The sequence below is a fragment of the Clupea harengus genome, chromosome 11 (genome assembly GCF_900700415.2).
Source record: "Clupea harengus chromosome 11, Ch_v2.0.2, whole genome shotgun sequence".
Taxonomy (NCBI): Eukaryota; Metazoa; Chordata; class Actinopteri; order Clupeiformes; family Clupeidae; genus Clupea; species Clupea harengus.
Genome location: NC_045162.1, coordinates 2375008 through 2387052, shown reverse-complemented (window position 1 = coordinate 2387052; position 12045 = coordinate 2375008). Strand labels below are relative to the sequence as shown.

At 40.6% G+C, this 12045-nt stretch overlaps 1 protein-coding gene across 6 annotated transcripts in view; it reads right to left on the bottom strand.

The window, feature by feature from the left end:
* The window catches only part of LOC116217910 (carcinoembryonic antigen-related cell adhesion molecule 5-like), a 71484-nt gene extending 67390 nt beyond the window's left edge, over positions 1-4094 (bottom strand). For 2 of the 6 annotated variants that reach the window (XR_006152652.1, XM_031576642.2), the window contains exons 1-2: positions 3959-4091; positions 2115-2444 (exon numbers count right to left, since the gene is read on the bottom strand). Coding sequence is in view for 5 of the 6 variants with exons in the window: in XM_031576642.2 (XP_031432502.1) it covers positions 2115-2444; positions 3959-4004 (376 nt within the window). In the remaining variant the exon portion in view is untranslated. Of the gene's footprint in view, positions 1-2114; positions 2445-3958 lie in introns of all 6 variants that reach the window. The other 4 variants (XM_031576639.2, XM_031576640.2, XM_031576641.2 and 1 more) reach the window with 4 other exon arrangements.
* Between the last annotated feature and the right edge of the window lie 7951 nt (positions 4095-12045).

The following is a 12045-nucleotide window of genomic DNA, read 5'->3' as shown; positions in this document are numbered from 1 at the left end:
GGACATAATTAAATCTTCTGATGTGCACCAAAAACTGTCCCCTTCACTTGAGAAAGTTTCTAGTCACTAGAGAGTATTGTGTGTACATGTGATATGTGGTACGCACTAGATATCTATGGAGTTACAATGTTTTCAAAATTCATTAAAAATTTCATTAATGTCACGCGATTCACGAATGTATTTTGTGATTCACAAACAAATGTCATAATGTCATACCCTCGAATTTACGTTATGTGATTATGAGAATGTCCTTTTGGAAAACAAATTAATTTGTTTATCAAGCCGCGTCTAGAAAGTCTCAAAAACGTTTACATTTGTGAATCCTGTGACATTTATTTTTCAATCACAAATGCATTTGTGAATCTCTTGAAATGTATTTGTGAATTTTGAAACTATTCTAACTCCATAGATATGACGCAATACTTTCAGTTCAGAATGGGAAACTTTCTTGTGATCATGGGATAGTTTCTGGTGCACCCCAGAAACTTGAAAGGTTCCCTTTCGTCTCAACAGAACTGAAATGACAGAAGTAAAGTATAGCAAACACCATTACAATAAAAGTTGAGATTAGGGTATTGTGTTCAAACAGCGCAGATTGTCTATGTTGAATCGATGATGAAAAAGGAGATAATGCAGAGGCCAACTCATGCTGTGCTTGATGACTGTTGTCATGTATCTTTACAACATAAAGAGAGGGGTGACTGACTGACACATGTCATCCTGTTACAATGTCAGCTGCTAGTGAAAATCAGCTTCAGCAGAACCTTTTTGCAGTGTGCATCTTCAAAAGAAGAAGAAAATCCATCTATTGTCATGTTAATCCTGAAAGTGCATTTCCTCTAGCTTTAGTCATTGGTAGGCAAAGCAGTTGGGCTGATACTGATCAATGGATATATGGGGTATGACCTATACTGTTTCGTATGCGGAGTGTGGTAAATACAATTTTCAGTTCACATAAACCTTGATGAATGCAGCCAGGAAGAAATTCTGAAGAGGTTGAAGGTTAGGATAAACAGTTGTGGCGTTAGCAATGAGGACACGTGGATAACGCACTTGCCACCAGTCCTTAATTAGCAATTTCAGAGGTTACCAGAATACTGAGTGGCAACAGATCAGGCACGTCAGTGTAGGGGGAATGACAAAAAAGAAATTAAAAATGTCATTAGCCTCTACACTACAGTAAGGCCACACAAGGCCAAAACATTGTTTCTTGTACGATCCTATTGATCAGCCAGCCACAAAAGACTGTGCATGCTTAAGTGATAATAATAGAATAAGCATCAAGTGCTATGGATGCACAGTGCATGGGGAATAACACGGCTAGAGGCTACGTAAACTATAACAGCTGTTAACCTGTTCTGTTCAATAGCCAGCATTACATCACATGGGAGCATTCAGATCTCCCACTTCACCACACTATACATTACAAATGATGAACAATAATCTGACCATGCTGGTTCTAAACCCATGCACTCAAACCTTTTATAAGGACTGTGGGTAACCAAAACATGACAGAAATACTACAATGAGCCCTTTGCAACCCCTTTCCAGGGTGGCCTCTGCCTAGCATAATAAAGTCTGCATTAATAAAGACTGAGTTCTCCTTTAAAGCTAGGGGGTAGTACACTAAAATATAAGGCAACAGGATCCTTAATTCTCAGCAGCTTAAGTGTAACATTGTAGTATTAGTGTATTAAGTGTAACATTATAGTATTAGTGTTAGTGAAGGTAAGTATTACATGTAGGTTAGAGAATTACTATCTGAGGAGTTATACCAAAGAAAGTATTTAAAGTAATGAATTAAGAAAATTATGTGATTCTGTCACTGTGGAAATACAACACTCATAATCTTTATATATCAGAATTTAATACAGTACGTTCTGTATTTTCCCCAGAGTAATTCATTAGTTAATTAGATAGTGCAGTAAAGACGATAAAGCACATTTTAGCACTACACATGTTACATATGCTTACTGTGGCAGTGACAAGTTTCCTGGCACATTTTTAGCACCATAGCATCTCTGTGTCCCATTTACAAATAACATAACACTACATCTTATGTAACATGATTGTTGATGTACTATTCATTCAGTGGATGTATAAAAAGTACATACCAAACACTGTCAGTGATGTGCCTCCCTGGTATCCTACACCACTGATGAGGAAGCTCACACTGTACCGCCCAGTGTCATTGTGAGTCAGGCCCCTGAGCTTCAGTGAAGCTGTGGTTTTGTTCACAGAGATTCTGCCAACATAATCAACATGTGTTTCATTTCCACCACTGAAGGAATTAACGATTATATTCTCTGTATATCCAGTAAACCTCCAGGTGATTAAATTAGGTGGTGGAGATGGTGGGTTAATGAGGGTGAACTCCACACTCCCTCCTACTGCTCCATCCAGAGGTCCATTCAGTAGTAACTCATTTTTGCACGAGCAAAATCCTGAAGGACCAGGAAAGGCACAGATTGAATTTCTCATAGTGGCTACAAATACTACAGAGCACCATATACTTACAACAGGATTTCAACACTTCAGTGTACTTCAACCAAATCCTTTGGCAAAATCAAGACAGTGTTTGCAACATAGTTGGAAACACAATTATCAACAACCATGAAAGTAGGAGTAATAATGATGTGCTCTGATGTGATCATTTTAAATAAACTTTCCCTGAGCAAGATATGGCATTAAAAAAAATTGTGTATGTTAGCACAGAATTATAAAGCTTTACACATACATTACCTAATAAAAGAAATGCAGTGGTTTTGTAGAGTAAATACTCCATTTAGAACTAACTATGATCAACTCTTAGGGTCCTGCTAAATGTAGTGTTTGCAAATGACCATCAATTCAACACTTCCTTTTTATTACTGAAACTCCCTTCACAAAAAATCCCGCCTCCCTAGGGTAATAAAATCAGACACTAAGACACTGACTTGAAAGTCATTTTTTTTTTTTATCTTTCCAAAAACATTTGATACCACATTTTAAATAAACTTTACCTGAGCAAGATATGCCAGAACCATATTATGACACATATTATGACTTCCAACAAATTAAACTATCATATTCCTACATGTAAAACAACAACACCACCATTACTGATCCAGATTCAATGCAGATCCAGATTGCTTTCAGCTCCAAAAGCCACATGATGCTAGATTCCACTGTAAGAGGATCGGAAGGAAAACATCTCCTTGGAGACAACTCGGACAAGTTCCATGCCAGGGGTTATGTGGTCTGTCATCCCAGTCAGATGATACTGGTGGTAGGAGACTGGCTACTGCATTATTTCATTGCAGATCTGTTATTACAAACATATCGATACACCCACTGGCTATATGTCGATGGGCATAGTCAACTAAGCTAAAAACTCTGTTCATGAATCATCTGGCCACATTAGAGGCCACCAATGAAAATTACAATAAAAAACGTCCAGTTTGCATTGCAAATATTGCTCTGGTGCTGTAACTATTGCAACATGCAGCATCATTTCAAATGCATAATCTCATTAATGTCAATCCTTGCCGTAAAAGGAAAAAGTCCTCTAAACAAAAGGCAGCAAAAACATGTCTCGTAAATTGTGTACAAATATTTTTGATGCATCTGATTTGATGCAACCTTTGAAAAATTAAATTTTTCTTTACTTGAAAACCATGATTTGTTTTATCAAATATGTAGCTTAAAGCCTTACATTCTGATAACTTGAATACTGATAATAACGATGCATGCCCATTGCTCATAGCCTGCATGTTTGAAAAGTCTTACAGCCAACATCATAAGGGATACTAATGACCTGTGGTACTGTGCTGTCATTAAAGCAGGCCATCATTTTTAAGGTTGCTGTAAAGTTTCCCTAAACATACAATTTTTCCTCAAAGTATACATTGTTGTTGAAGCAAATCACACCTGCAGTTTTATCCTTCATGTATTAAAACATTAAACTCATGTCTCTTACCGATTGCTGATAGTATCCCTACGGTGAGTAAAGCGTGAGAATCCATTCAGCACGATGGGAACACACTGACTGAGCTCTCGTGTTAATGGAACTTATCTTTAGAATATCAAGGCTACAAAGCTTCCGTATTTTGTATTGTACCTGTACCCTTACATTTGTTCCACTTTTGTGATGTGATCACGGGACATCGACACAGCGACACCTTTTACTGACCTCTGCTGGACACAAATCTGAATTGCATTTGCTAATCCCAGAGGAGGACGAGAAAAACTAAACAAAATCTGTGAATTGATTGTTACCTGTGCGTGCCCAGTATTTGAATCGTATGAGGGACCCAGATGGGTGAAGCACTAGTGTGTGGGGCACCCTGGGATGGGAGAAGTACAGCTGGACGATGCGTGAGGGATGCCTGAGTGTGTGCGCTTCCCGACGGAGTGCTGCATGCCCATGGCCTCTCCTCAACATGTTCCTGTCTGTGCAGATAAACATGAAATACTTGGTAGCGTGTCAAAACATGTCAAATTCCATGAAACTTGTAGTTGATGCATGCAACATGCAGGGTTGGGTGGGTTACTTTAAAATGTATTAATTACCTGTTAAAATTGTATTCAGTAATCCAAGTATCACAACAATAAAGTAATGTAACTTGATTACTTTCCATTACTTTTGGATCACCTTAATGCCAAATATGCAAATGTCTACATCAGGGGTATTCAATTAAAATTCAACAAGGTCCAGTTAGAGTAAATTTCCTCAAGCAGAGGTCCGGAACATCATAATGTCTAACTTGCGTTATGATTCAGTGCCATATATATTAAGTACCCCAGTCATGGACGGATTAAGAAACCATGGGCCCCTGGGCCTGGACAGGTTAAAGTCCCCCCCTTCGCAAACATTTTTTTATTGTGCGCTCGCAAAACACGCACGCACACACAAACACCATTAGGCGTATATATATATTTTACCAACAATGTGTTGGATTTAACGGTTGAATTAGATACTTTGGCTATTGTATTGGGAAAGTAAACAGGTTTACTCCGTAACATCCAACTTTGGTGCACTGCCCTGCTATTGTTTCTGACATTACATGTGACATGTGACAGAGCAACAGCCGAGTGATTCTTTTCCAAATTGAAACTGATTAAGACCTACCTGAGCAGCATGGGGCAGGAGAGGCTGCATGGGCTGGCTATCCTGTCCATTGAAAGAGCAAATCATGCATTAGCCTACCACTTTTATGTTTGAAAGGCGTCGTTCGGCAAGTGTACAGTGCCTCTGACTGTGCTCAGTCAGCTTGTAGGTCTTGACGTTCAGATTCTGCGCCTAAATTAGCTATATCGTATCGTCTCGTCACATGATCAAATAGAGACTTGACATTGGCGAACAAGATACATATTACCCAGCAATCATCATTACATATCTGTATATGACAAAAATAACAAATTAAATAAGAAATTATTCATTTAAGTGAATCGGCTTTTCAATAGTGTATGTACGATAAGCATATAATTGTGTTATAGATTGCTACTGACGATTTCCCCCTAAAAATTATGAAAACCATGACAGAGACAAAAACTGACTGTCAAATCAAATAAAGAAAGTACAATTCAGGGGCTCCATCTGTGGTTATTAAAACCACTTGTTTCGGGTCTATTACCCTCTTTGTTAACATCTCCTTTATGGCCAGGTAGATGTCCTCTCCTCTTGTACTGGTCTGAAGGGGTGTAACACCTAACAAGTCTTCACAGAACTCTTTCTTCTCCTTTTTGAAGAACCTTACAAATTAACAGCTGAGCATTGTCACACACATCAGTGGACTCATCTACAGCTAAGCCTACACATGGTGCCTAATTAATTGCTTCATCCAGCTGTGCTAGCACATCCTGGGTTAATATTTATTTTTAATAAAATTTCTTTGTGGCTGATGATGTGGACATAGGTATTTGCTTGATTTTTTCACTTAACTCTTATTTTTGTTTTCCCTCAAGTAAGGTTTCAGCTACCGCACTCATGCACTACTTGACAACCCCTCCGTCAGTAAATGTTTATTTTTTTTTATTCCTGTATCATACACGAATACAACCGTTGGCATACGCAGCATCGCAGACAGGCAAACGTATTGTCTTATTCTATACAACAGGGGTTCTCAAACTTTTTGGGGCCAGGGACCCCTCAAAGGGTAGAACATTTTCCGAGGACCCCCTCATAATCACATCCCAAATTAAACCATATAGGCTTATATGTAATGTTTTATGCTTTTGGACTCTTTTACTCTAAAATCATATAGTACTAATATTACAAGAGTTTTAGATAATCATTGTATTACATTCGGCATTACTTGACAGTATGTAGGATAGATTTGTAAATTATTTTTGGGAAAATGTGCTGAGAAGCTAAATAATGTTTACCTTAAATAAAAACCAAATATTGATGGAATACATTTTTTTTTTATCAAAGCAGATTGTAGGGTTTTCCAATACAACTCAGATTGAAGGGTTTTCCAACGGACATGATTCTGAAGATTTATTTTTAACAAAGACATTAACAAACATGAAATATCCCCCTAATGTTATCCAAAACTGGTATCCCAGACTGACACTCCGTGTGTGTGTGTGTCATCAATGAGAAGGGTGTTCCTGTCTCTCAGCACATAGTTTGTCCAGTGCAGTTTATTTACCCGGTCTTGTTGTCACTGAACGATGGCAACCTTTGGAAACCAGAAATCTGCAGTTGTTTTATGGCTGATGTGATGAGCACTTGTCTGTATTAGCGTTGTCACGAACACTTAACAAATGGCATTTATAGTATTATCCTCCAGCAAGATACTAATGGAAACAACATGGTGACATCACTGCATTGATTATACACGTATAGCGTTTTCTTTCTAGAGGTTAATTTTGACAATGAACTGGGCTACGTTCTTGCAACCAAATTGAAAGCTAGATCAACGTCTTAAACGAGAATAGCTACATGCAATAGGGCTAACCTATCTTTAAAAAAGGGCCTTCTGCAACGATAAACACGACCTGTACTGATGGAAGATTAAATGCATCACTTGCAGATTATGGCAGTTAACATTACTAGCGTGAAAAGTGCGGTTTAGTTACGTTAACCACACTGCATTATGATCATTGTACTACGCATAGTCAAAATTATGTGATGGGGAAAATCGCTTGTCGCTAAACAATAGGCTAAGGTTACTCGTGTTAGGCTGTATATGAGTGACCTTGTGGGTGTTCATGTTTTTAATCACATTTGCTAACCTGTCGTTCTTTGAACTCTCTGAAAAGTTCGGGGTGTCTGTCTGAGAGGTCCTAGCCATATTTTACGTACCTCCCTTTGCCTGAGTGGCTTTGAAGCATGTTTTACAGACGGGTCTCTGTGTGTCGATGGGCTTTCCTTCACAGTCTGCTTCGTATCCGAAGTAATTCTAGATCTCACTTATTTTTTAAAAACAAGCCAAGGACGGTCGGCCAGAGCTCCTGCACATGAGGCCATGTCTCCCCTGAGATGAGTGAAGGCTGTCTGTTGCATGGGTGAGAGTTGGGCAGCCCCGCCCTTGCAGTCAATGCGTGCAGGCAGCCTGACAGGGAGCGGAACAGTGAGTGCGCTCTGATTGCGTGCTTTTTTAATGAAGTAACTATACTTATAACTTGTCTAGTATCGGTACAGCGTGTAACATTACTCTACATGTTTTGTATACTGTATTGCAATTAAAAAAACACTTTCGAAGCCAGACTTTTTCGCGGACCCCCAGGCAAGGCGTCGCGGACACCAAGGGGTCCGCGGACCCCAGTTTGAGAACCGCTGCATACAACACATTAATCACATACAAGTAAACCAGTGCACAAACAATTCAAACAACCATGCACATATTAGACACATATAACACACACATTTCGCTATTGGAGCAACATACCTGTGTCATACACAAATACAACCGGTGGCATACGCAGCATCTCCACAAGTAAAATAAAATGACAAAATACATCAGGTTCAGTATGGCAGCACGGTTAGCTAACTAACAGAACGTAAGCAATGGGAAGTTCCCAGCGAACTAGCGATAGCTAGCTAATCACAGTGTTTATATATAATGAACCTCGTGGTACACAAAAATACAATCAAACTTTCTGCCCATTGACAAAACTACTTTACAACCAACACAATACATACTAATCATAGAAAATACACATTACTTGTCGAAGTTCTCGACATTCACTGCATCTACCAATCTAAAAGTTTACAAATTGTGATGGTCATTTTGCATAGTGGACCTACCGCAGACAGGCAAACTTCTTCTGTCTACAGCACACGAATATAAGCTGCAGACCTGCAGTACACCACAGCTCCAAAGGTGGCTCTAAAACACCAACACCCAATTATGGCGAAAACTCATTATACAGTTAAACAGATTTTTCAACTCCGTTACACAGGCTCCCAAACCCAAACTATTGTGGCAAGCTGGCCCAGAAGAACGGGGCGGACCCAAAGATCTCCGCACAATCCCGGGAACGCCGTTTATTGGCCACTGAACAGACTAAATGGCAACAGCATTGTGCACTAACACAGGCGCATTCTAAATTTGAACACTAATCACAGAAGTAACATTGACATCGAGCACACAATCACGGGAACTACACAGGCACGCTACAGTGATATTGCTCTCCGGCACGGACGTGCACAGGAATTTTGAAGGGCCATTGCTCTGACCAGAAAAAAGGGCAACCCCCCCCCCCCCCCCCCCCAGCAAAAAACTGTATGGAGAACTGGGAAGAAAAGGGTCTTTATTAATAGTAATAAAAATAACACTTAAATACAGCAATTAATTTGCGCATGGCATCATTCTGTGGAGAATATTCCAGCCAGGGGTCATCATCATACCAGTGGGCTTGAAAAGAACGCCCTTCTGCATTTTTTGGGAACTTCACAATAGGACGGCCGACTGAATGTGAAAATTTGATAAAGGCCTGCTTGTACTAAAATCTGTATTCATGGATTATGCCTCACTCTCCATCTCAATATCCTCCCTTGTTGGCATCCTGTCCTGACTTTCTGTGTCGTCTCTCCTTTCCCTGTTCTCCAAGTCTGTTCTGTTCTCATCTGGGTCTGGCTCTGGCTCTTTGTCTTTGTCTGCAGTTGATATACTTGGCTCATCATCTGTCCAATTATATATTATTTGGTATTACCTTTATCATTACTATTATAAGGCCCACTAAAAGCAGTGGTATGTTATTTTTGTTCTGCTCAGGCAAGATCTTTGGATGGATCTCTCAAATAGCTTATACTTTTTTAAAGATTACAATAATTTAGTATGTGGCTCTTTATCCCTGTACTTTCTAGCATGGTCCTTTCATCTCATAGTTGGTGATCAGCACTACCTGTCCTATATGTTTCCTGGTCCACATTTTCCTCTGGTCTGGAGGCTTGTGGTTTCTGTCATACAACTGCTCTGATTCCAGACAGGCTCTCGCTGAAGTTGTCCACTCCTGGTGACAGGCCAGGCCAGGCCAGGTATGTCTGTGCATACATTTATCAGACAGGGCAAACAGCAGCTGCAGGCAGACCATGGAGACCCAAGCTAGTGAGGGTCTCTCCACCACTGAGCCACTGGTTGTAGGGGGAAGAGGAGGTGCTGGGGTTGTAGGAGGTGCTGTGGGGAAAACACCATCTGAATATGTTAACAGTCTGACTCAGTTGGCCCGGCCTGGGTGCATCAAACAAGGCTCTGCGCTGCACTTCACTACATGGCACAGGAGCGCCCCCACTAGGCAGACAGGACAAACAGCAGCTGCAGGCAGACCATGGAGACCAGAGCTACACACACACACACACACACACACACACACACACACACACACACAGACACACACACTTTACACACAGACACACACACACCGTACACACAGACACACCGACGCCCACTGTACAGACACACACACACACACACACACACACACACTGTGTCCCCAGTGCATACTATTATGAAGGGCCCTAGTGCACGCTAGTTACTAGTTAAGAGGCGCGCGTACACACACACCATTAGGCGTATATGTATATATATATGATGTTTAACTATGTTGTTATTATGTATAATCCATTGTATGCTTGTGTAAGAGACACACGTGTAATGATAAATGAATGTGTTCTGTGAAACGCTCCTGCTGCAATACATACACATACTGTTTTCATGCTTCTGCACGCGATATTCTGAGCTAAAGGCCAGTTGCGGTTGAAACCACTTCTGCAAATCGATATTGTTGAGAATCATGGTATTAATACAGTTGTCAGGTTCCTGCGGAGCTCCGCTCCGGCCACGCCCCCTTCAGCTCACTAACTCTCCCAGCTGCACGCTCATCAGCTGCATTCAGGTCCCCAATCACACAAGCACATACACGTGTTCCACTCTCTCGCCTCACTCACCGGAATACTGATCACGTACACCTGTATCCTCACTCACCTGCACCGTGTTTACATTCACCGGGTTCATAATCACCCACACCTGTCACAGCCCCTACATATACCTCACACTCCCTTCACTCAGGTGTCTGGTATCGCACTTCAACGGATTCACAACCCTTGGATGTCCCGCGGCCTGACTTGCATGAGGATTACTTACTCTCCCGCCATAGTTTGTTCGGTTCGGTTCGTTCCGTGACAACAGTAGTGTGGTGAACATGAAGCAGTTTTGCAACAACAAGTGTCATTAGGCCCGTGCGCCGAGACTAGTGTCTTGTTAGGTCAGTCAGAATGGCCCCTATGCAGAGGTGGGTGTCTTGTAAGGTCAAGCAGAAAGGCCTGTTCCCAGGGATAAGACTTTTTTTTCGAAAAACAGGCCTACAGGTGCAGGCCGAAGGAGGCAGTCATGGAGGGGTCCCGGGATAAGAGATGCAGACAAGTCAAGGACAGGCAAAGCCTCCCAAAAAGTTGTAGATAGGCTCTTTGCCATATTGGCAAGGACACCAACCTGCTATCACGAGTTACCATTGTCCTATATTCTGATTCTGAGTTTTAGGTGTTCAATTGGTTCAATTTGGATACTTTTTAGGCTTTTGATTGGAAAAGCATAATGATGAAATATGCCCTTTAAAAAGTTAGTTCACAAGGTTTTTGACAGAGCTGCTCCATTGACCACCACTCTGATTGAATGAAATGTCTGCAAAATTAAAACAAACTTTAGCTCATCGCATTCGGTCTTCTGACTCATTTAAGTATCAACTCTTATATTTGAAGAGATTGTTCTCGCTACAACAATATCTTGCACGCACAGACATTTGCAGAAGGGACACCACTCTGAGCAGAATGTACAGAATATGAACATGCCCATATAAGCTTATGTGAGCACTTGCATAAAAGCTGGCTGCGCCCAGCTGCACTTTGGAGTCATGTGCATGATCTTGTTTGTGTCATCTCTACCCTTTTGCAAAAGATAAAGCAACAACAAATTCTGATTGCCGGTCTCTGTCTCATTAATATTAACTTCTTAATATTAATTTATCTAACAATATATATTACCAACAATGTGTTGGATTTTACGGTCAAATTAGTTACCTCTACTATTGTTTTGGGGAAGTTGACAGGTCAAAGAGAAAGCTATCAGAAACATGGATAGCACTCTTACACACTAACGTAAACAGACGGTCAAAGTGCTGAAAGGTTCTTTAAAAACACTGATGAAAGGCACGATTTATTGTGGCTGCACACACAGCAGCTTTACCCACAAATGAAAAACACATACACAATCAAACAGGCGCTCGGCGGCGACCTGACTCCGAAATTATAACAACCTGTTAAATAGGGGCATAGCAGCTGTGCAGGAGACGTTATTGCTATGTCCCTGTTTTAGTGGTCATCAGCTCGTGATGATGATCTATATGACAGGGTAAAACTAGGGTGACCAGATTTGAGTTTGTGAAAAAGAGGACACTTCAGCAGACACGTGTTTTCCATGAAAACTCACACTTTTATTTATCAAATGAGTTGCAATATGAATAGAAAATATAGTCAAGACATTGACAAGGTTAGAAATAATGATTTTTATTTGAAATATTAATTTTGTTCTTCAAACTTTGCTTTCGTCAATGAATGCT